The 21,081-nt window shown below is 41.8% G+C and overlaps 2 protein-coding genes across 7 annotated transcripts in view; one reads left to right on the forward strand and one right to left on the reverse strand.

The window, feature by feature from the left end:
- Positions 1-17,796, forward strand: znf185 (zinc finger protein 185 with LIM domain). 4 transcript variants are annotated; one of them, XM_049585329.1, is made up of 34 exons: positions 1-212; positions 2,037-2,099; positions 2,402-2,522; positions 2,612-2,719; positions 2,819-2,845; positions 3,873-3,929; positions 4,016-4,069; positions 4,163-4,234; positions 4,332-4,412; positions 4,591-4,647; positions 4,805-4,927; positions 5,013-5,537; positions 6,279-6,344; positions 6,466-6,537; positions 6,801-6,875; positions 7,086-7,160; positions 7,371-7,451; positions 7,802-7,861; positions 8,007-8,060; positions 8,269-8,328; positions 9,147-9,197; positions 9,305-9,349; positions 9,600-9,647; positions 10,681-10,749; positions 10,913-10,984; positions 11,110-11,172; positions 11,462-11,569; positions 11,840-11,887; positions 12,207-12,242; positions 13,390-13,461; positions 13,574-13,648; positions 13,735-13,800; positions 15,970-16,072; positions 17,194-17,796. In XM_049585329.1, exons 2-34 carry the CDS (start codon positions 2,090-2,092, stop codon positions 17,293-17,295), a joined length of 2,736 nt encoding a protein of 911 aa, XP_049441286.1. In that variant the 5' UTR covers positions 1-212; positions 2,037-2,089; the 3' UTR covers positions 17,296-17,796. The 4 variants fall into 4 exon arrangements, with proteins under 4 accessions (XP_049441286.1, XP_049441285.1, XP_049441287.1 ...); XM_049585328.1 differs by having other exon boundaries at positions 8-212; positions 10,684-10,749; positions 15,967-16,072; XM_049585327.1 differs by having other exon boundaries at positions 12-212; positions 15,967-16,072.
- fut11 (fucosyltransferase 11 (alpha (1,3) fucosyltransferase)) overlaps positions 17,518-21,081 on the reverse strand; it is an 8,095-nt gene continuing 4,531 nt past the window's right edge. For all 3 annotated transcript variants that reach the window (XM_049585332.1, XM_049585333.1, XM_049585331.1), the window contains exons 4-5: positions 18,978-19,600; positions 17,518-18,810 (exon numbers count right to left, since the gene is read on the reverse strand). In XM_049585332.1, the coding sequence (XP_049441289.1) occupies positions 18,660-18,810; positions 18,978-19,600 (774 nt within the window). In that variant the 3' untranslated portion in view covers positions 17,518-18,659. The remainder of the gene's footprint in view (positions 18,811-18,977; positions 19,601-21,081) is intronic.

Below are 21,081 nucleotides of genomic sequence, written 5' to 3' on the forward strand. Positions count from 1 at the left end.
ACACACACAAAAGGATAGACAAACACACTGCTCCACCCCACACCTACCTTCCTTGACTGGCTGGGCTTGTCAGTGCTCACGCCCGTACCTGTTCACTAGCACAGGGAGCGAGACACCTGTCAGACAGAGACAAACTTTCCCTCTGCACACACTGGTCACAGACTCCACTCAGCCGGGTGAACGTCTCTCTGCTGGATATACAGTGAAAGCAGGTAAGTACTCTGACTGGCAGGTGTATAATTAACATGATTCAAAGTATCTGTGTAGATTCTGAATGTAGAGTGTTCAATAATCAGCAGCTGTAAGAAGCCAAAACTGTAAAAGCAGTACGTTACGTTACATAAACTGTTTGTTGAAATATTCAGCAGGTGATTATCAGTGTTTGCTCTCTCATATTTTCTGGGTGTTTCCCTGTCATGATTACCTGTCAGTGGAGTTGTCTCTCCCGCTCCTTGCTTGTCTTATACGCTATTGCTCTTCATCAATCATTTATCCAGTGTGGACGGATGCGCTAAACCCAGGATAAATATGCTTTCTGAGCCCTCGGTGTGTTTGTTCTGTCACCAACGCTGAGGATAATATCCTCAAGAGATATTGTGGAGTTCATTCAGAGCCTCGGGAGTTTCACAAGTTCTATTTGCATTCTGAATTTGGCTTTAACATTTTGCATAAGCAGCACTCTGTGTCTGTGTTGATAAGGGAACGCTCGTTGATGTTTTATTAGTATTTTCCTTTTCTTCCTTAGCGCCCCGGGGAGGTGGGTGTGCCTCTGAGCAGGTCATTTTTGACTGTAAATAACTCAGAGGTCAACTTATTTGGATATGTGTGAAAGGAAGCAATATTTACCCAATCACACCAATCATTCCGTGCGAGTTTAGTTTGTGTCTAAACACAAAGGATCAGATACATAAATGTGTGGGAGTCCATTCATATTTAGGCAACAGCAGTATTTTTTTTTGGGAAAGTGGCAGGACAGGATCAGCTGCATGTCTAAAGGATGAGCCCGAGGAATGCTTAACAGAGCACATGTTCTTCAGTGGGAGGGAACATGGCGTGGGAAGGACCATTTTGAAACTGGACTGTGTCGCATTACACTGGTTCCCAAGCTGGGGCTCCCAACCCGAGCTTCATGGGGTCATGTGAGGCCTTCTTGATTTTAAATGTTGTTAAAAAATCTCTTATAAAAATACAGAATAAAAACTTTTCATTTTGTTCATTTCCGTTTTCCTTAACCTCATTTAACCACGAGAATCCCATTGATCTAAGAACCTCTTTTTCAAGGGAGATCTCGCCAAGACATACGGCAAACAAAGCACATAGTTACACAGAGAAAACACAAATTACACAAAAAAGAGACTAGTAAAAAGGAAGTAAAGCAAAAGAAACTAACACCTCAAATGAAATTGTTGTTTTTAAAGTTTAGATTGTTATTCAAGATAAAAAATTCTCATAGAATCTTACAGGATAAGGGCGCAGTGAAGACCTGACCCCAAGTTTTAATCACACAGCCTTCCGTCTCTGCTAAAAAGCCGTGTCCTTCATCAGAAAAGCACCAAGTTAAAACAACCAAATAGATAATAGAACAATGTCTAAGCATCGATGACAAGAAAGAACAAAATTTGTCAAAAAAAAAACCTGTTAAGTGTGCATGATTGATAAGAATAAAAGTAAAAAATACATATTACAAAGAAGTGTATAAGAAAAGTCATCTCTGCTGCAGTGTTCAGAGTAATTATGTGCCTAAAACTCATCCAAATTGCTTGTTTTACACAAACTTCCTGCAGTTATTGCGTTCACTCTTTGGCTTAATCGCATGGTTTATTAGTTGCTGTTATTGTCATGCACTGAATATAATATGAAGCATCCAAAACATGTGTCGCTTAGTCAGGGGTCGTCAGTTCACTCAGTGACAGAAAATGGCTCCCCTCAGGAAAAAGGTTGGCTACCACTGTCATAATAAATTGCAATTTGCTGGAAATTGCACGCTTACTTTTAACACAATCTCCGTCTCGATGTGGCTCCAATGTGTTTTTCAGGTGGTCTGTAAAGATAACAGAACAAGGAAGACAGAAAATCCTCGAGAACAAGCATGTCGAAAGGTGAGCAGGCTGACTGATGTGATCTGAATGTGAGATGACTTGTTTCCTCCAATAAAAGCAGAGTGCATCCAAGGGCGTGTCTGTGCGCCCGGCTGATGACTCTGTAAATTCTGATCTTCTTGTTATTGCCCTGATTTAATGCAAAACACAAGTGGTTGATTATGTGTCGGCCCAAAGGGGACTGAGTATCTTGCATGCCATCAAGCAGGCGGTGATTAAGATGTCATTATGATGCAGCCCACAGTGTGTATAATATCTCAGATGGTGTGTGGGTATGTGACATGCACGTGTTTGTGTCTCAGAGGGGGACAAAGAAAGTGTGTTTCGTACCACCAAAGTGAGGACCAGGCTGAGGGATGATGGCAGCTGGTTGCAGCGGCGTAGCAGTGATGAGAATGCTAAAACCAGCGAGGAGAAGCCATGGTAAGCAAAATGTTTAAATCATGTTCTGTCTAATATCCATTACTCAGTCACTTGAACAGACAAAACTGAGTTCCTGTGAACCCATGCAGGCTAGCAGAAGTGAGGGCTGGCCGAGAGAACGGAGCCCCCATTGAGACCAGTCCGGTGTCGTCACCTACAAAATCCACTCCGCCACCCACCAAGCCTGTCCCTGAAAGGTAAACACAGGTTTCTTATGTTGGAGTTATCTACTGAGCACTTGGAGAGCTTCCAGAAAACATGATTGTGCTGATAACACCTCTCTGTTTTGAATTTAGAGCACCATCATCAGGATACTTGATCAGGTAAGACTACTTGCACATTTAAATGTCCATTTTGAAAGTAGCAGAAGTGAGGACTTGAGTCACATCACTTGGACTCCTGTCGCACACATTTGATGACTTTAGACTCGACTTGGCAAAAAAAAGACTTGAAACTGGGCTTGAACTTTAACACCAGTGACTTGTTACTTCACCTGGGCCTGAGCCTTTTGGCTTGAAAACACTTGATACCTCCCTCCAAACCCAAAGATTTAAAAGTACGTTATATAAAGAGTGCCATGAATGAATTAATTTCCCTTCATTTCCTGAATCAGCTAACATAAAGTCGAAACTTAATCCCCCAGATCCACTTTTTTCCCCCAATTCAAGCATCCAGGGAAGTTGCAGGAGAGAACCATGAGAAGCTGATGCCACAATACTGGGCGCCAGTAGGAAAAAAATGAAACCAAAGATAATTTCATTTGCGTACAAAAAGTGTGGTCAACAAACTGTAATGTGGTATACAAAATGTGCAGGTCAAAAATTAGAGATGGAGACGCAACAACTTTCAACAATCTGGTTTTAATCATTCATTCATTCATTCATTTTCCGTAACCCATCATCCCCTTGGGGGTCGCGGGGGGGCTGGAGCCTATCTCAGCTGACATTGGGCGAGAGGCAGGGTACACCCTGGACAGGTTGCCAGACTATCGCAGGGCTGACACACAGAGACAGACAACCACTCACACTTACGGCCAATTTAGAGTCACCCATTAACCTATCCCAAACCTTCATGTCCTTGGACTTTGGGAGGAAGACAGAGTACCCAGAGAACATCCAAAAATTTGTCTCTGTTGTTAAAATGGCATTACATTTGGTGAAGAGCGTACTATGACTTGTTTAGGACTCAAAACTCAAAGTTTAGGACTTGAATTAGAACCTGTCAGTCTTCACTTGGGACCTAAATCAAAGTAGATATAAAGATGTCTGAACACTGTAAAACACGCCACATGGGGCTTTTTGTCATTGAACTAATAAGTTATATTGACAATGTTTTTTGTTTCTTTTTCAGAGGTGTTTTTACTAAAATGGACAAGCCTGCATCTCCCACAACAACTAATGGCATTAGGTAAGGGCGTCTCATACTGGAATAAGCCGAGTTAATAGTGTGACAAGATGTTACCACATTAAGATGATCTGGTTTTTTTTCTTCAGTGGAACAACAACAACACAATTCACCAAAAAACCTTCAGAGAGCTACAAGAAATTGTGAGCGCACACAAATCACATTCCCAGTAGATGTCTGGCAGCTGAGTGAGAATGTATTTTCATGAGGTGTGTGTTTGCGCTTCTGTTCCTCAGAGCCCCCTACACTGTGAGGCCCACTTCAGAGAACCAGGACAGCCAGCTTAGCAACGAGGAGCAGGAGAGACGGTAAGACTCTGCTCACGCTAAAAGAACGCCATCCAATTTGAACTCATATGCCCCCGGAAAAGAGATTACATTAACACAATAATGACTCATTTCGCAGGACGGAGGCAGCCAGCAGTGTTCTGAAGAAATCTGCAGTCAGGCAACGGTCTTATGTGCTTTCTGCAGCTAAGAAATATGAGTATGTATGTCTTATGTCACTCTGCCAGTGCTAATCTTAACACTGAACCTGCCTCTGGAATTCTTAAATCATAAAAGAAGTGTTACACATTTTAAAAACTTACTACACGTTGAGAAATTGTGCTTTTCACTCACATGGGATTAAAAATATTGAGCATTTTATGAAAACTGTCTTTCAGGTCTAAAGAACCTGACACTTCATTGGTCAACAACAGCGTATCATTCGTGGCTAAAAGGTAAACACTCCCTTAATATTCATCCGAGCCGAAAGAAAAACCCGTGAGTCAGAGTATGCGATCAAACGTTACTCCGCCTGTTTCTATGTGTGTGCATGCCCAACTGCACATATGCATTCATGTGTATATGCACATGTGCTTGGCTACAAATATGCAGGGTGGAGATTTCTGATGATGATGAGAGTGCTCCGACTCCAGCACCTGCCAGCACTCTGCCCCCCTCCCCGGTCGTCCCAGTCACATCTGTTGCCTCAGCGCCTGAGCCCAGACCACAGAAAATGTAAGCCCTGTGCCATGTTTCTCCTTCCAGCGCAACAAGTGCTTCCCATTTCTGTCAGTTTCATTCATTACCTTGTGGTTCGCAGAGCTGACACCAGTGTTAAGACAGCTGTGGATGTTGCCGTTAATGAGCCGGTGGCACCAAAGGTGGAGGAGGTCGCCCCAGAGCCTGTGAAGGAAGACCCCCCTCCAGTGTCTGTTACTGTTAAAGATCCGTTTGAAGACATGGTACCAGGGTGCACCAAGGTGGCCACTCCTCTCCCCGAACTCAAGCCTGAGTTAGTTCAAACAGTCTATACAGAGCCAGAACCGGAGGATTCAAACATTCCTGGGCAAGCTGACATGCCTCTGGTTGATCTCACCCCAGTGTCACCAACCCCACTATCACCCACTCCAGCAACCCCACCCCCAGTCCCAGCCGTCCCAGAATCCCCTGCCCCACTGTTTCCTGTGTCTCTTGCGCCTGTGTCACCTGTCCAAATGTCTGCTGTAACAGAGATCACAGTGAAGACTGAACCTGAACCTGAACCTGAACCAGAACCTGAACCTGAACCTGAACCTGAATCTGAATCTGAACCAGAACCAGCATCAAATCCGTTTCCACAGCCACGGTGAGATTCCCTCTAACCAAAAACTATTTTATACTTATACTTATTTTACAGCTTGAGTTACTGATACCTTCATATTTTAATTAAGATACTGGATACAAAGATCAGCTGAACCGATCAACTTAAAGGTCCAGTGTGTAGGATATAGTGGCATCTACAGGGAGGTTGCAGAACCCGCTCTGTATGCAGATATAAACAGCTCGTTTTAATGTAACGTAAACAGGACTCTTATTTTCAGGTGATTATAAACTAATTAAAACATGGTTATGAATATTATACACCATTTCTGAGAATAGATGCCCCTAAATTCTTCACACTGGAACTTAAAATATTAAAAATATTTTGTGCGTTGTTATAGATTAAACTACCAAACATTTTATTAGCAGCTAAACTTTGCTTCGCCTCGACCAAATATGACCAATGCAGTCTGTTTTTTTTTTGGTAATTAAATTTCAGGTACAGCTACATTTCCTTAAGTAAAGGATCTGAACACATCCACTACTGCAGTGTGTTAACATCAGTATGACATAATCCCATCACTGTGATAATGAGCCTCAAACATCTGCCCAGCTATGTTTAATAATAGCATAAATGAATATTTTAATTCTTAGGGAAATCCTTGAATGTGCTCTCAGGTGCTGTTCTTTGTGTATGTCCGTGTCGTGTTTGCTCTAATTCTTCTTATTTATGTGACTGAAGGCAGCCCTGGAATGTCATGTGTTTGCTCTCCATCTATTTCCACAGCTCCGGTGTTGACACGCTCACCACCTTGTCCGACACTCTCATTTCTTTCGACACAAGTTCAACCAGGTACTGGAAAAAGAAAAAGATGAAAGCGGCAGAAAGCAATATGAAAAAAAAAAATAGATTCTCATGTTAGTGCCTCCAGCCTCAACAGCCATCTGATAATAACAGTTTATTTCCTCTCCAGCTTTAAGGATGATGAGCCAGTGCTGGCAAAGGAAGAAGGAGGCTCAGCGGACGTTAATGCCACAGAGGACAGGTAAAAAAAAACAAAAAACAACTTCCTCATTCATGTCATAGCAGGGTTGGCAACAACAAAAAAAGGCTAACTGCCACTATGTTCACTTCAGAGCAATCATAAAAAAACCCACATCCCAGTTTCAGGTGCCTGAAACTGCCTCACACAAGAGGGTGTCCCAAATTAAACTTGATTAAATGTGGTACTTAGACATGTAATATAGAGATGTGTGTGTACGTGCCAGAGCAGGTGCACTGATGCTTGTTTTCTCTGACTGTCTGCAGTGATGAAGAGGAGCCAACTCCAGAAATCAGCAGCTGTACAGGAGAAATAGACGATCTCCTGGATTTAACTAATGGGTTTGTTCAAATATTACATGTTTGCTGTTTGTGCAATTAAGCGCACATCACATTGGAAAGTTTACCCACAAGGTGGCACTGTTGGACTTCTAATGATCCCCCCCCCCTCCTCCTCTCCCTAACCTGTCTGAAATCTCCTCTGAATCCTAAATCCCCATTTGTTCATCACCTTCTCCACTTCCTCTTCTTCTTATCCTTCCGCCTCCGCAGTCCAGAGGAGTCAGCAGAGCCTGTTCCCGCCAGCCCAGGACGCTGGAGTCAGTTTCTGCTTAGCGGACTAGACGGGTAATAGGAAGAGCTCTTTCCCACCCAAGCCCCAAATACAGAAGTTATGCGCACAATTATCCTTTCATCAGTAGAAAATCGATAGCTCCCTTGTCAGTAGCAAGCAGAGGCATTACCTTAACTTACCTTGCCAGAGTTGGATACACAGTTTCAAGGGAGCTTGCGCACAAACTCTGCTCTGTATTTGACTTCTGTGTTTGATGTCTTTAGTGAGTCAGACCCAGAAAAGACCAGTGGCACCCTGAATCTCCTGGCTGATGATATCATTCCAATCAACACAGAGGCACGCAGGTAAGACAGAGACAGATGTGTGATGGCCTGTGCTCCCCATCCCTCCCTTCTTGTGTACCATTCATTCTTATCCCTGCAGATGAAGGGGGCCAAGCGTCCCAGCTCCCTAAGGTGTAAGATTTTTAATAAACCCCATCCGCTTCAAGTTTGATCCGTAAATCAGGGCTCCTCCACTTCCAGCGTTCTATTTTAACCCCTGCTCCATGTAAGATAGAAACAAAGTCACAGATTCCTGAAGCGACTGAGTAATACTTTGAAACGGAAAGCCACGTCTTATCTGCGGCGCGACTGGAAATAGAAGAGAATGTTCTGTACTGATTAGTATTGCGGCTTTGTTTTGTCTCCGCCAGCCTCAGCACCCAGCGAGAGGAGGAGAAACAGACAGATGAGACAGCCGAAGGAACACAAAGGTAGAAGGAGATGACAGGCTTCTCTTAAACAATTATCTATCTATGCAGAGCTGTTCCCGCTAAGAAATGCATTCTATCCAGATATGCCTTGTAATGATTTATACTAACTCTGCCTGCAACTGTGCTGTGTCTCTCTGCCCGCCAGCCCCACAGAGACAGTCACTATAACCACCAAAACTGTGATCATTACTGACAAACGGTACGAGGAACGCACACACACAGAAAAAAAAACTCAGTTCTGTACTATATTCAGATGGTTTTCATGCTCGTTAAATAGCTCAGTGGGTTTCAAGGTTTTCTAATGGACTGGCAATGTAAATAGTGTATGAGGGGAGCCACGCTTACCTTTACTTGACCTCTTTTTCCTTCCCATCATGCTATTCATCCGTACCACCCTCCTCATGCAGCCAAGAGGACAGTGCAGCCCCGTGGAGCTCACGTGTGACAACCACAGTCACTGAATCAAGGTAGTGGTTTATTTACTGCTGTGTCACATGTGGGCTGGTGCTTTAAAGATATACTATGCAGGACTGAATGTATAGACTCATACAGAAGCAATCCCTCTTTTTCATCACTAGAAGTGTTTGGCGGTGTATTTTTCTCTTTATTGTCTGTGTTTGGGATCTTTATGGGTGTGTAACCCCACAGCGATCAGTTGAGGTCGGGTGCCAAATTGTAAGCAGCAAGCATCCAGGAGACAAAACGTAAATATAGCAAGGTGACACGTCAAATTAGAGTGAATCTGGGGTTTGCTTTTACTCTCACTTTAGCTGTCGAGAGACAATCCTGCATGGTATACCTTTAAGATGTCTGTTTTGAAGTGTACGCAATATGTATGTAAATGAGTTTTAAAAAAATAACACTCAGGGAAAACATCGGCTTAAAAGATCCAATTATAAAGTCGGCAAATTAATTTTAATGCTAAAATCAGTTGTTTTTGAAAGAATTTCTGGTTGGGGAAAAAAACTAACAACAGGTTTGATCATAATAATGATGTGTTTAGTCTTTAGAAGTTGGTATAGACTGGATTCAGAGTTCATTTTAGGTAAGGAAAAACAGAAATATACTGATTTTGCCATTCAGCAGAAGAATAGTCTTTCCATTTGTCAAAGACATCCAGATTCTGATTTTGATTGAGTTTGGCCCCGGGTTCCACTGTGTTTCTGTTTACCATTCAAACTGCATTAAATCTTTCCATTATGAGTCAATGTGATCAGAATTCCTCCGACACAAGATGGGCCATGCTGACAATTGAGAGTGAAATCAGTGTGAAATTGTTTTTCAGCTCGGCTGATCCGTTTGATCCATATCCGTTAGGGACCACATCCTCTAACAGGTAATCATATTGGTTTGGAGCTGTGACTGTTTTCCAGCCAGCCAGATAGCATCTCGGCATGCATAATGCAGCAGTTTCTGATTATGAGCCACTTTCCTCTATTGCAGCTCCTCTGACCTGCTGCAGCCCCTCTCTGATACTTCCATCAACAGGTACGGCAGTGACAATGCAAATACCCCCTTTTCTATATCGTAACCTGTTTGTAGCACCAACACTAACATGTTACTACATAATATCACAGTTGCTAAGCTGCTTCGGTTTTGTCAGTTATTGCAATAATTAAAACACAATCAGCAGCAGCTATCACACCAGAGTGAGCACTGTGGCTACACCATATTCATACACCAATGATGATTTAATTTTTTTTTTTAATTCTTTTTTTTTTTTTTTTTTTTTTTCCAGTGCGCCACCTACTTTCCTGGAGAGCAAAGATCCAAGTCCAGAGACCAAGTAAGTTGCATTCATCCAACACCTTCTCTGTGATCAGGCTGACTTTCTAAGTAAATTGGGGTGCACCTAACAATAATTTTCTTTATCATTTTACTTTTTATTTATTTATTTATCTTTAATTAATTTATCACTCTTTTAGTCTATGAAATTGAGTAAAACAAAAAAAAATAAGTTTTTTTTGCCTGATAAATGACTGAAAGTATTAATTGTTCAACAAAATGGCTACTTTTTCTTTTCTGTTCTGATCAACTTACTGATTAATCAACCAATCTTGAAACTAAACTTTCAACTAAATAAACTTTCTTTATATTCAGTGTGACAGTGACATGTTTCCTGGGTGCACCTTTAGCTACTTCACCCACATAATGATAATTTGCTCACCCCATGTTATGCTGAATTCCAGAAGAAAACTTTTTTTCACATGCCTCCCGTGAACATTGAATCCAATCCTGTTTAACAGCAGCAAACTATATAAAAACATCACTTGACAAACTCTCAAACAACTTGTGCAGTAGAATTCAAGTCTCATTTATTCAGTTGTATGCTCAGTACATGCATTTTTTTTAAATAGCAAGCTTTTAGTAAAAATGCATGTGTTTGGGAAGTACCGAGTGTACGACTGGATAAATGAGACTTGGATTATACTGTGCGTGTTGTGTGAGAGTTTGTAAACAGATGTTTTGATATAGTTTTGCTGTGTTTAAACGTGGCCCCCATTTACTTTAATTCATTTAGAATTTTCTCCGTTTTGGGATTCTTCTTTCCACGTGGAGGCATGCAAGAAAAACAATGTTTTTTTCACAAATTCAACACAGCATAAGGTGTATAATTGATATACAAATGATCACTTTGTGGGTGAAGTATTCCTTTAAAGTATGTCTTGGGGATATTATGGTTTTATTAGAGAGTTGACAGGCTTGAACTGGGGACATAGTTCACCGTCAGTGCTTTAAGCCTCCAGGCCCATTTGATTCAATTTTAATGTTTTACTTTAATGTTTTCTTCCCCTTTTGTGTGTGCGTTTATTTGACAGTAGCAGCAGCAGTAATGCCTTGGAATCCCTCGCAGACAATGTCAACCCTATCAGCTCTGACACTACAAGGTATTAAACTGAGTTTAGTGCATAATTGTGTTATGGATGTATGAAAGAGAGAAGATGGCAAAGGAAGACTGTGGACCTGCAGAAATGACTCTCTCAAACCACACACATTAGCGTCTGATATGCTTGATCTGTCATAACATCTACATCGTCTCTCTCTCTCCAGTCTCATCTCTCAGCGGTCATGGGCACGCACATGGGAAACCAGCACACCTCAGCAGGCGAACACAGAAGAGAGGTGATGACACACTTTGATTTACTCTTACACTTCCACACAACGCGGCCCACTATGTTTCATTCATCTACATGCACCCGTCCATGTCCATTATTGCTAAAAGCCTTTCAATGTATGTCCCCTCTCAGCCAAGAAGCTGCACCGGGAGGCCAAACTGTAGATCAAGAGACGCTGGTCATGTTTGAGAGAAAGTAAGTCATCTTTTTATTAAAAGCCCTGTGTGCGTATCTGCTCCTTTTATTCCCATAACCTCCTTCCCTTTCACTACGGTGAAGGCTTTTGCAGCATCTACTCATTGAGCCAGAAAATATTGTGCACTGGTGCTGATGAAAATAGGTCAGATATACTGTACATTTATTACAACTTCTCCTCGCAGTGGCCATAAACGGATCCCCTTTTGGCCTTTTTCTTTTTACAATATGAAGAGTGTGAATTTGTCATCTGCCATGCTGCAATGTCATGCCTTTGTTTGTGCTCAAGGTCCACTGAGAATGACTCCCCGTGGGACAGGTGGACATCACCCACAGTCTATACTATCACTACTACCAGAGGAGAGGAAGAGGAGGAGGAGGAAGAGGAGGAGGAAAGGTATTTCCACTGTGGCTGGGCTCATTAAATGCATATTAAACCACTTTATTTTTCACAATTTCAGCGGGATGTCATTATAGCATCTTAAAATTCAGTGCCTGTCAACCATTTAATTGAAAGCAAGCTAAATACAAGTTGAAACTTCCTCACGGCTCAGTCTGAGAATAATCAACTCCTTCTCAACTTGTTATTTTTTCACTCTCGCACTGTCACTTCTTCACCTGTACTGCCAGACTTATTATAATGCAGGACTGTCCTCTTGTTTTGTAGCCCCAGGGATACACAGACAGAGACAGTCACCACCATCACCACTATCAGGTTTGAAATTCTTAAAACTCGCCTCTTATGATCAAAAACTAGGGAGATTACAAGGAGCTGGGAGCGTGAGAGGCATGTAGGCGATGTTTAAGATTGCAATGCATGGGGAGGAGGCCTCAGAGTGAGGCGATGCTGCAGTACAATGGAAAAAGAGACCACACCTGGTCAATAGATCTCGACCCCTCTGGAGCTGCGAGTCAGAGAGATCAGCCTCATACACTTATAATAACTGCAGAGTTCTTGCTCACTGGATAGAGTCCAGCTTATTGACTGCTACAGCCTACACTCAAAGTCTAATACACTTTTCTTGACTTTCCAGAGAGATACACAGTGAGCCACAGCCTGCTATGGATCGGTAAGTTTATGATCTTTACGTCAGCCACAGCATAATGCAGGAATACTTTCTCCAGAGTGTTATTTTCTACTATGTGGTCTGTTGGTTTTCTTACTTTTGCAAAGACACTCTCCTTAAACCGGAGCATTTTGTCTTTTATTTTAAGATAGGATGTGGCACTGGATGGAAATTTCAAGAATGCTTGACTTGCAAAATAGCCATTAGTGTATGAATTACTCACCGTGTAACCTTGAATTTGTAAAGGTTTTTCTCACATGCTTACATGGTGAACAGAGGATCCAAAAAAGGCGAATATTCTTCATGAATTTTAGGAAACACGGACATTTATCAACCAAAAAACTCTCACACAAATCATGCAGTAAAATCCAAGTCTCGTTTATCCAGTGCTGAGCATACAACTGGATAAATGAGACTTGGATTATACTGCACAAGCTGTGTTAGAGTGTAACAGATGTCTTTATATAGTTTTGCTGTTGTGGTCCCAGTTTACTTCCAGTCATGAAGAATGTTCACCTTTTTTGGGTTCTCTGTTCCCTGTGGAGGCATGTGTGAAAAATTTTTCTCCAGGAATTCAACCCAATAATATTCCTTTAAATGTACCTGTCGTTCTGTGAGTGGAATAAATGTTTAATTTAAGGATACGTGTTAAAAACAAACACACCCCATCTTGTTTTACACATTCACCCACTGGACCTGCTCCTGTCTCTGTGTTTGTAACACAGCCGTCTTAGTTAGGGGTGAGAGATTTAGGCCAAACCCCGTGGGAATGCAGCTGTATCCGCTTAATGCCGCATCCTGGATCGAATGTTACCTGCAACTCCTGCGCGGTCCCCGTGTAGACAGACTCCTGCCTCAACTCTATTACTGCAGTTAAATGACAAGATCTGCTCTCCCATTGTCTTTCAATTTGCCCTCATTTCCTTCCCTCTAATTATCAGTCTCCAGATGTCAGATTAATGATGTGTATTAGAGATGTCCTTTTGTCAAATCACAGCCCGTTAAACAGCATGCCATTAACAAGCAATGGCAGAAAATGATTACCTCCTGAGTTACATTTGACAGATGTGGAGTCCTTGTGTATAACCCATCACACTACTGTCGTCAGTAAGTGAACGATGAGACTAACGCTGCCTCACTCTGTCTCCAGTTATGAAACCTATTCCAGGCCTGTGACTGTAGAAGACCAGCGTGTCCACACACCAGAACCTGAGGCCAAAAAGTGAGTGTTTTTTTTTTTAATTTTTACAAACTAGCTGTTTAAATTAAAGTGACAGCTAATATTTTAACTATGCATCTTAACTTAATCGTGCTTTCATCTGCCTCTGCTCTAGGGGGTTTGTGTATCTGAAGGAGTATGTCAGTGCATCAGAGCTGGCCTTACATAATGCCAAAGACAATTTTGACAGGTGGGACCAATATATTATTTACACAATCAAATAATATTGATGAAAAGAAAACACTGCTCTTATGAGGTGTGCTCTTTTTTCCACAGTGGCTCAGATTATTTGACATCAAGCTACGCCAGTTACTCTTACAGCATCCCCTCCCCTTACTCCAGGTAATAACACAACTCCCTACATTACTATTAAACCAACTATAAACCTTTCTCCCTTCACTTTACATGACATTTCAACTGCTTTCACCAATTACACATCAGCTGACAGTTCAACTGCAATTATCTGTTTTCCCTTCAACTGACTTTTGGTGCTCATGAGACGTAACACCTCAAATCCTTCAGGTCCTGAGGTCTTAACGTTTGAAATTTTCACCTCTCTACAGTCCCACAAGACCCTTCAACCGAGATTTTTCAGGCTTATACTTGCACCGGCACTGAGGTCTTTCAGGACCTCCACTTCTGACACTTCCAGCTCAATTTATCACTGACACTTAGGCCCCGTGTCCACAAAAGTGTTTTTTTCCCCAGCTGGAAACACCAGGCGCTCCTTGGTAAACACCCTGCTGGGAGCGTTTTAGAGCTCCGTGGAGGCGCAGCGTTTTTTTCAGCGGAGACGATTTGATTGTGTCTGGTTGCTATGATATGGAATATCAGCAGAAGTAAAAATGTCGACACAAGGTAGAGAACTCTCTCTAAAGGGGAGGCTGAAGCAAGTAAGGAGAGGGAACGAACCTGCAAGTACACACACACACACACACACACACACACACACACACACACACAGGTGCCACCAGCTACTTAGTCACCATTCACATGCACTCACACACCGATTGAGCAGCAACCGGGAGCACTTCTGGGTTCAGTATCTTGCCCATGGATGCTTCAACATGTGGACTGGAGGAGTCGGGGATTGAACTTCTAATATTCCAATTAGGACGACCTGCTCTACCTGCTCTACCTCTGAGCTACATCCACCCCTGTGATGGTTGGTCTTTGTGGTTTTGTCCCACGCCTCCTCCATTGTGACTGGATGTCTGGGTAAAAAGTGACAGTGACTAGTGCAACATATTACCAGAAGCTTAACATTTTTCAACTCTTGGCTCTCAGAAAAAAAATGTCAAACATGCAGTGCTCAGTGTAAAATAGCCGCTCAGTGACTTGTCATGCTGCTGGCATTTGTAGCATACTGTACTTATGCGGCACTCCCATTGCAAATCTTTTTAGAAAATGCTGCCCTCAGGAAAAAATGCCTCGGTGGACACAGCCCATGAGAGTGACATTTCAGCTCCTTTCAGCATATTCGCTTCAACCCAAAAACTTTCACTTCAGCTGAAACTTCAAACTCTTTTAGCACTTCAATTTTAATTGTCATTTCAATTACTTTTACTATTTGTGTTGCAACTTTAATTTAGCTATTTCAAATGATTCAACTTGGTGGCATAAGGAAGTTATGATGGGCCCTGGTGGACGCTAGATACTGGTTATTGTGTCGTCTCGTTACATGATTAATTGATACTTGACATCAACATGCATATCACCCAGCTTTTATCACTGCATATCTGTATATAACAAAAATACCAGAATAGGTCTTTGAATAGGTTTTAGTTAGTTCATTGTTTTTATAATTTAAATAAAATAAGCAAATAATTTTGGTGTTGGACTATTTTATCAATAGAAAAAATAAAGGTTTACCTTTCCAAGGGCATATCTAGCAAATGGCACTGTTTTTAATTTAGCACAAGTTCCTTTTTGAACAGATGTATTTTAGAGATTGCAATCTGAATCACTGGCAAGGGCCCATCCTCTGCCCAACACCATTGGAGGGCCCGCTCCCCACCCAACAGACCCCAATGCCATCTGCACTGTCTGTATTTACGCCCTTGATTCAACTGCAAATTTTCAGCAGTGAGCACATGTAAATCTTCTTCGCAAATTTTTTCCTTCTCTTGTTGCTCTGGTTTCTGTTGTGGGTCAGATTATTTGACAGCGAGCTCTGTCAGTTTCTCTCACAGCAGCCCCTCCACTTACTCCCATTAACAACACAATTCCCTAAACCTGTTTTAAAACCAGCTATAAGCATAAGCCTTTTCTTCCCCTGCCGTGTTATTTCCAGTTCTTACGAAACTAGATATGTGTAAGCAGCAGGGCAGAAATTCCACCAAGCCTGCTCATTAGGAGGCTAAGCGGGGACATCAAAGGATTATTTACACTTATTAAGTTCCCTCGCACAGGACAGGGAGGTTATTTTACCAGACAGAGCTGCAGTTGCATGAGAGCTGCTCGAGTCAGTGGCCAAACTAACTTGTCTCAATCGCTGTGTCTCCCCAGCAGGTCGCTGTCATCCACCTGTACATACTGCGGGGAGCTGGTGGGCAATGATGCCAAGATCTCCATCGAGCACCTCAATATCAACTGCCACCCCACCTGCTTCAAGGTACTCCATCCGTCTGCTCAGATACATTTCAGCTGAAGATACAATTTGGTATTTATTGGACGATAAATAGTCCTTGACAGGGCTGACCTGGAGGAAGTGAGCTTTTGTTTCCCTGAAAAATAGTTTGACATTTTGGCAAACATTTGCTTTTTGGAGAGGGTTACATGAAAAGATCGATACCTCTCTCATGTCTGCACGGTAAATACGACATTAAAGCCAGTAGCTAGTTCAGGGTGTCTGCAGGTTCTTAAAAACTCTCAAAATATCGGGCCTTAAGTCATTAAATGGTCTTAATTTTGAATTTAATTGTCACAAACGTTTTAGCTAATTTCATATATCCATCTTTTAATTTCTTCAGATCAAAATGAGTCAAACTCTTTTGAGTCAAAGTCCACATTTCTAACCCTAAACTTCATACTGTCTTTTTACCTTATACTTGCACCTACCTGTTGAACCTAACTCACTCTAATAACCATATTCCTACATCAAACCTACCTCTGCATGGGACCACATATTACTACTTACCTTTATACTTATCTGCAGTTCTTGGATAAGAAAACATTTGTCCAGAAATCAGATTTAAATTTGATTAAAAATCATATTGAAAAAAGCATTAAAAAGCATTAAATTTAAGCGTACAATACTTGTAGACACTCAGCGTTAAGATTGGAAATGTCCATGTTTGAGAATCTGATTATCATCTAATGCTTAAAAAAAGCTTTGATATTACATTAGATCCTGGTTGTTCAGTCTTCACAAAAAAAAGAGAATAAACAGAACAGTGTTTCTCTTTTTCATGTCTTTATGCTAAGCTAAACTAACGAGCTGTAATGTCAAGCCTTGGAAAAACAGCAAATAAGTGCATTTCCAAAATGTCAAACTACTCATTTAAGATGCGTAATAACTAAGTGTTCAGATACAAATTATATTTAGCTACTGCATGTTGCCAGTATATGAATCAAGGATCAGTCAATTGGGTTTTTAAGGCTGCAGCAGTTTTGTATACTGTCTGTTACGGAGCAGGACGTTACTATGAGAGAATTTCAAGGATAAAAAACAAAGCTCTTCACTGTATTGTCTCATAATTACATTTCCTTATAACATACTCTCCATTTTTTCAGTGCGAGATGTGTCGTAAGCCAATGGGAGATCTTCTCGACAGCATGTTCCTACACGGTGGGAAAGTCCACTGCGAGACCTGCTACTCCAGAGCCTTGGACTGATTATCGAAGCTCTTCAGCAGCCTCTTATCCTCGTCCCCTTCCCTTCATGTTCATTTGCATATAAAGTGAGAACTGCTCTTTCACAAAGTTTGGCCCGTGTTGGGTCTGAACTCAGGAGTGATGTGGTTTAGGGTGATCAAAGAGGACGTTATAGTGAACAATACGACCAGTACATGTTGATTCTTACTTTAAATTTCTAATTTCTCATGTTATACAAGCTTGTGTTGTTGTTTTTTTTTTCCTGGTGGTGAAATCTGTATCTGCCTCAGTGAACTATGAAGGATGTGCCTGTGCAACATGTTGTGCTACATATGACTGTGAGCAGACTAATACTGGCAAGTGGGGTACAATATTATATAATTTCGCAACAATACTTTCACAGGAAAATGACTTTATTACAAAATGTTAACTTCTTTTTGCTCTTCTTGTTACAAAATAGTGTGTTCACATGTATGATGCTTTGTTAAAAAAATAAAATGATCTAGATAATCCTGGTATAAATATGAGATGCAAAGAGTGTGCACAAGTAGACACACAATACTGTCATGGAGTCTCGAGCGGTTACTTATTTAAGAAAAGCATGATTAAAAAAATTATTGCACATAACCATGATCTTAGCATCATGTAACAGACAACAGTTAGGGTGAAGTATCTGCCACAGAGATTCATTAGATGAGCCGTTCCTGAGGACTACCTTGCAAATACAGTAGTGATTTCCCACAGGGGAGTTGTACTTAACTTAACATTTGCCTTCCTCCTGCTCCTCAGTGAAATAATATTTTCCTTGCATAGTCACTTAAAAATAGCTGTGTACATAAATGTGACTTCAGCTAATAACCATCAGCTACCTGCTGAGCGACTGTAAAGGAGCTAATGCAGATCACTGGCTAGTGCCTTGATGGTCTTCACACACAGTTAGGCAGAGCTCTCTTGGTGCAGAGGACAAGTCTTTGGCTCTGCCCCAGTCCAATGAAAAGCTGCCTCTCATGAGAATGTGCCTCAGTGGAACAACTGCACCGCACGCAGTTAATGTTAACAATGCAAGGCGGAGTAAGGGCAATGATGGCACCTCGGTTAGAGTAATAAAGCGACTTGAAAATATTAGCATATAGCACTCTAAAACATTATTTTCCCATTAGTGAACCAGGGATAAAGGACAAAAGTATCATGTCAGCTGAATACAATATCAAACTCTGTTATAGGATAACTATACTGCTCATAAGGGTAAAAGGAGGTTTGGCTCAGGTGCAAAAAATATTACTAATTTCTGCTTCATTCCCTCGTTTAAACAGAGGGGATGCATAATGTGGGACACCTCTGTAATCCTGGACGTGCTCCATCCTCTGTTTGTTTCAAGGCCTGTGTCAGTGTTTTCCTCTGGCTCTGCTCACAGCAATGTTTTGGATGTGCTTCCACAGCAGTGAAGGGTCTGACTCGTTATGTCTTATCAGAGATTCCAGCCCCTCTGCTTGGTCCAGGCTCTGCCAGTAATCCTGAGGCCATGTTTGTAACCATCTGCGGACAGATATACAAACAGATTAGGCTCATCACAGAGGCTATTTTAATTAGACTGTTAAAATAGACTTGTGTCTCGCCCCTTGGGGACGTTGTTCTTCACATTAAAGTACAGGAAGTAGAAGGATTTCACACCTGGCACTGTGAATAATTTAAGACAAACTCACCCATCATCTGCCGGTACGTCTTGGACATCTCCGTACCCCGGGCTGGGCAGGGGGCACCCCATGTGAGAGTTGTTGGCCATTCTAGGCTGAGGAGGGGGGTTCTTTGCAGGGGCTTTCCTGTGTGCACGTTCTGCTGCCAGTCGTGCATTCTCCCGGTCACACACGTAACATTCAAATCCATTCAGGTAGTTGGGTTTACTCATGTCATTAACCCCCCACTCGCGCGTCTCCAGGGCCACCAGCAAACGAGCGTTAGTGATGCGCGTGGGGTTCTTGAACTCTAAATATTTTGCATATTCATCATCGTTCTCATCGAGGCGTTTGAGGAACTCGCCGAGAGCTTTCGGTGAGGGGAAGTTATCTATGATGATTACAGAGTGGTCGTTGGGCATCCAGTCTGCGACCACAGAGGAGCCTCGATAGACGGGCACGCAGCCCTGATGGAGAGGCCGCCACAGCTTCTCTGTCATGTAATCTGGACACAGGCCATTCTCCAGTGCCAGGTGAAACTTGTAGCGGGCAACAAAATTCATAAAGTTGGCCTCTTCCCCGGTGGCTGTGGATGTGTCCTCCAGATGTTCAGGTAGAGGTTTATTCTTCAAGCATTTCCCATAAGAGTCCACCTACAGAGAGGAAAATAATGAGAGAGAGAGATGGGGCCTTACTCAGGAAACATTTGGAGGATTATTAATGTGACTCTGGCACATGTTTAATGGTCTACATTTTTCATAAAACCCTGATTAGACATTTCTAATTGAACTCTCACATTTCATTTCCCGATGGGGATTCACAAACATCACACTGTGGGCTAGATTTACCAAACATTTACAGAGGTGATACTGCTGTTGCATGCCTAAAGATGAATGACTTCGACCTAATGACCTGTGTGTATAAGTATGTGCAAGTGGAAATGAGGAGGACTCCAAGCCACAGAATTTCTGTGCATGAGAGTCAAACGATGTTTATCATAAAGAATGGATATAGTGGGGTTTAAAATGGAGGAGACGACTGACAACTATTCAAAACCCTGCAGGAAAGCATTCTGTTACTTGTTCAGAAAAGGAGTCAAGGCAAATTTAAAAAGGAGAACAAATGTCACAGGACCGGAGAGAAATGAATAACACATCAACACATTACTCTTAGTACTATTCCTTCTTTTGAAAATGAAAATTAGAATTACCACCTTGCAGTTGTATGCCTCCGCAAACAAGTCAAGTCACACGTACAGCTAACATTCATGTCTGTCCAGACTCATATGTAGCCATGACAGAAGACATTATCACATTATCACAGTGTGCCATTTTTTGCTATGACATACACTGCCTGTTTTTATGCTTGTGCTTGTTTGAGACAAATAAAAATCAAATCAAATCAAATCACACACATCTTCACCCCGGCAGCACAGAAGATCTGCACAACCAGCACAGTTTCGAGATAGACACCCAAGATCAGTGTCACAAATTTGGTATCTGACCAAAAGCCTCACCTGAATAATGGCCAGAGAAGTGGGTTTTCTTTTGCAAAACATGATGTCACAGTGAAGATGACGTTTGACCTTTTGGACATAAATGTCATCACTTCATCATTTTATCCGGTTTGACATTTGTGTGAAACTTTGTCATAATTAGTGTACAAATTCTTGACTTTATGCCCAGAAATATGTTTGTGAGGTTGCAGTGACCTTTGACCACCAGTTTCTAATCAGTTCATCCTTGAGTCCGTGTGGATGTTTGTGCCAAATTGGAAGAAATTCCCTCAAGACATCCTTAAGATATCGTGTTAACGAGAATGGGATGGTTGAATGTATGGACGGACGAACAACCCGAGAACATAACGCCTCAGAGGCACAAAAGGAATATCGTCAAAACTAGGAGATGTGCCTACCAATATCTTCAGTTCATTCTATATACAGCACTGCTACAGTAAGTGGATTGTAGAACTATGATTCTTCCTCAGTTGCAATAACTGGAAAATTGCAGCTCACTATGCACATGACTTGTATATTGGAGTCTTTTTAAACCACACCGGGTTGCACCAGCTATGTGTAAGTTCTCTTCTTAGTTAGAGTGTTAAGTTGACACGAGAGGCATAATAACTACTATTT

Source organism: Epinephelus fuscoguttatus, linkage group LG9 (genome assembly GCF_011397635.1).
Source record: "Epinephelus fuscoguttatus linkage group LG9, E.fuscoguttatus.final_Chr_v1".
Classification (NCBI taxonomy): Eukaryota; Metazoa; Chordata; class Actinopteri; order Perciformes; family Serranidae; genus Epinephelus; species Epinephelus fuscoguttatus.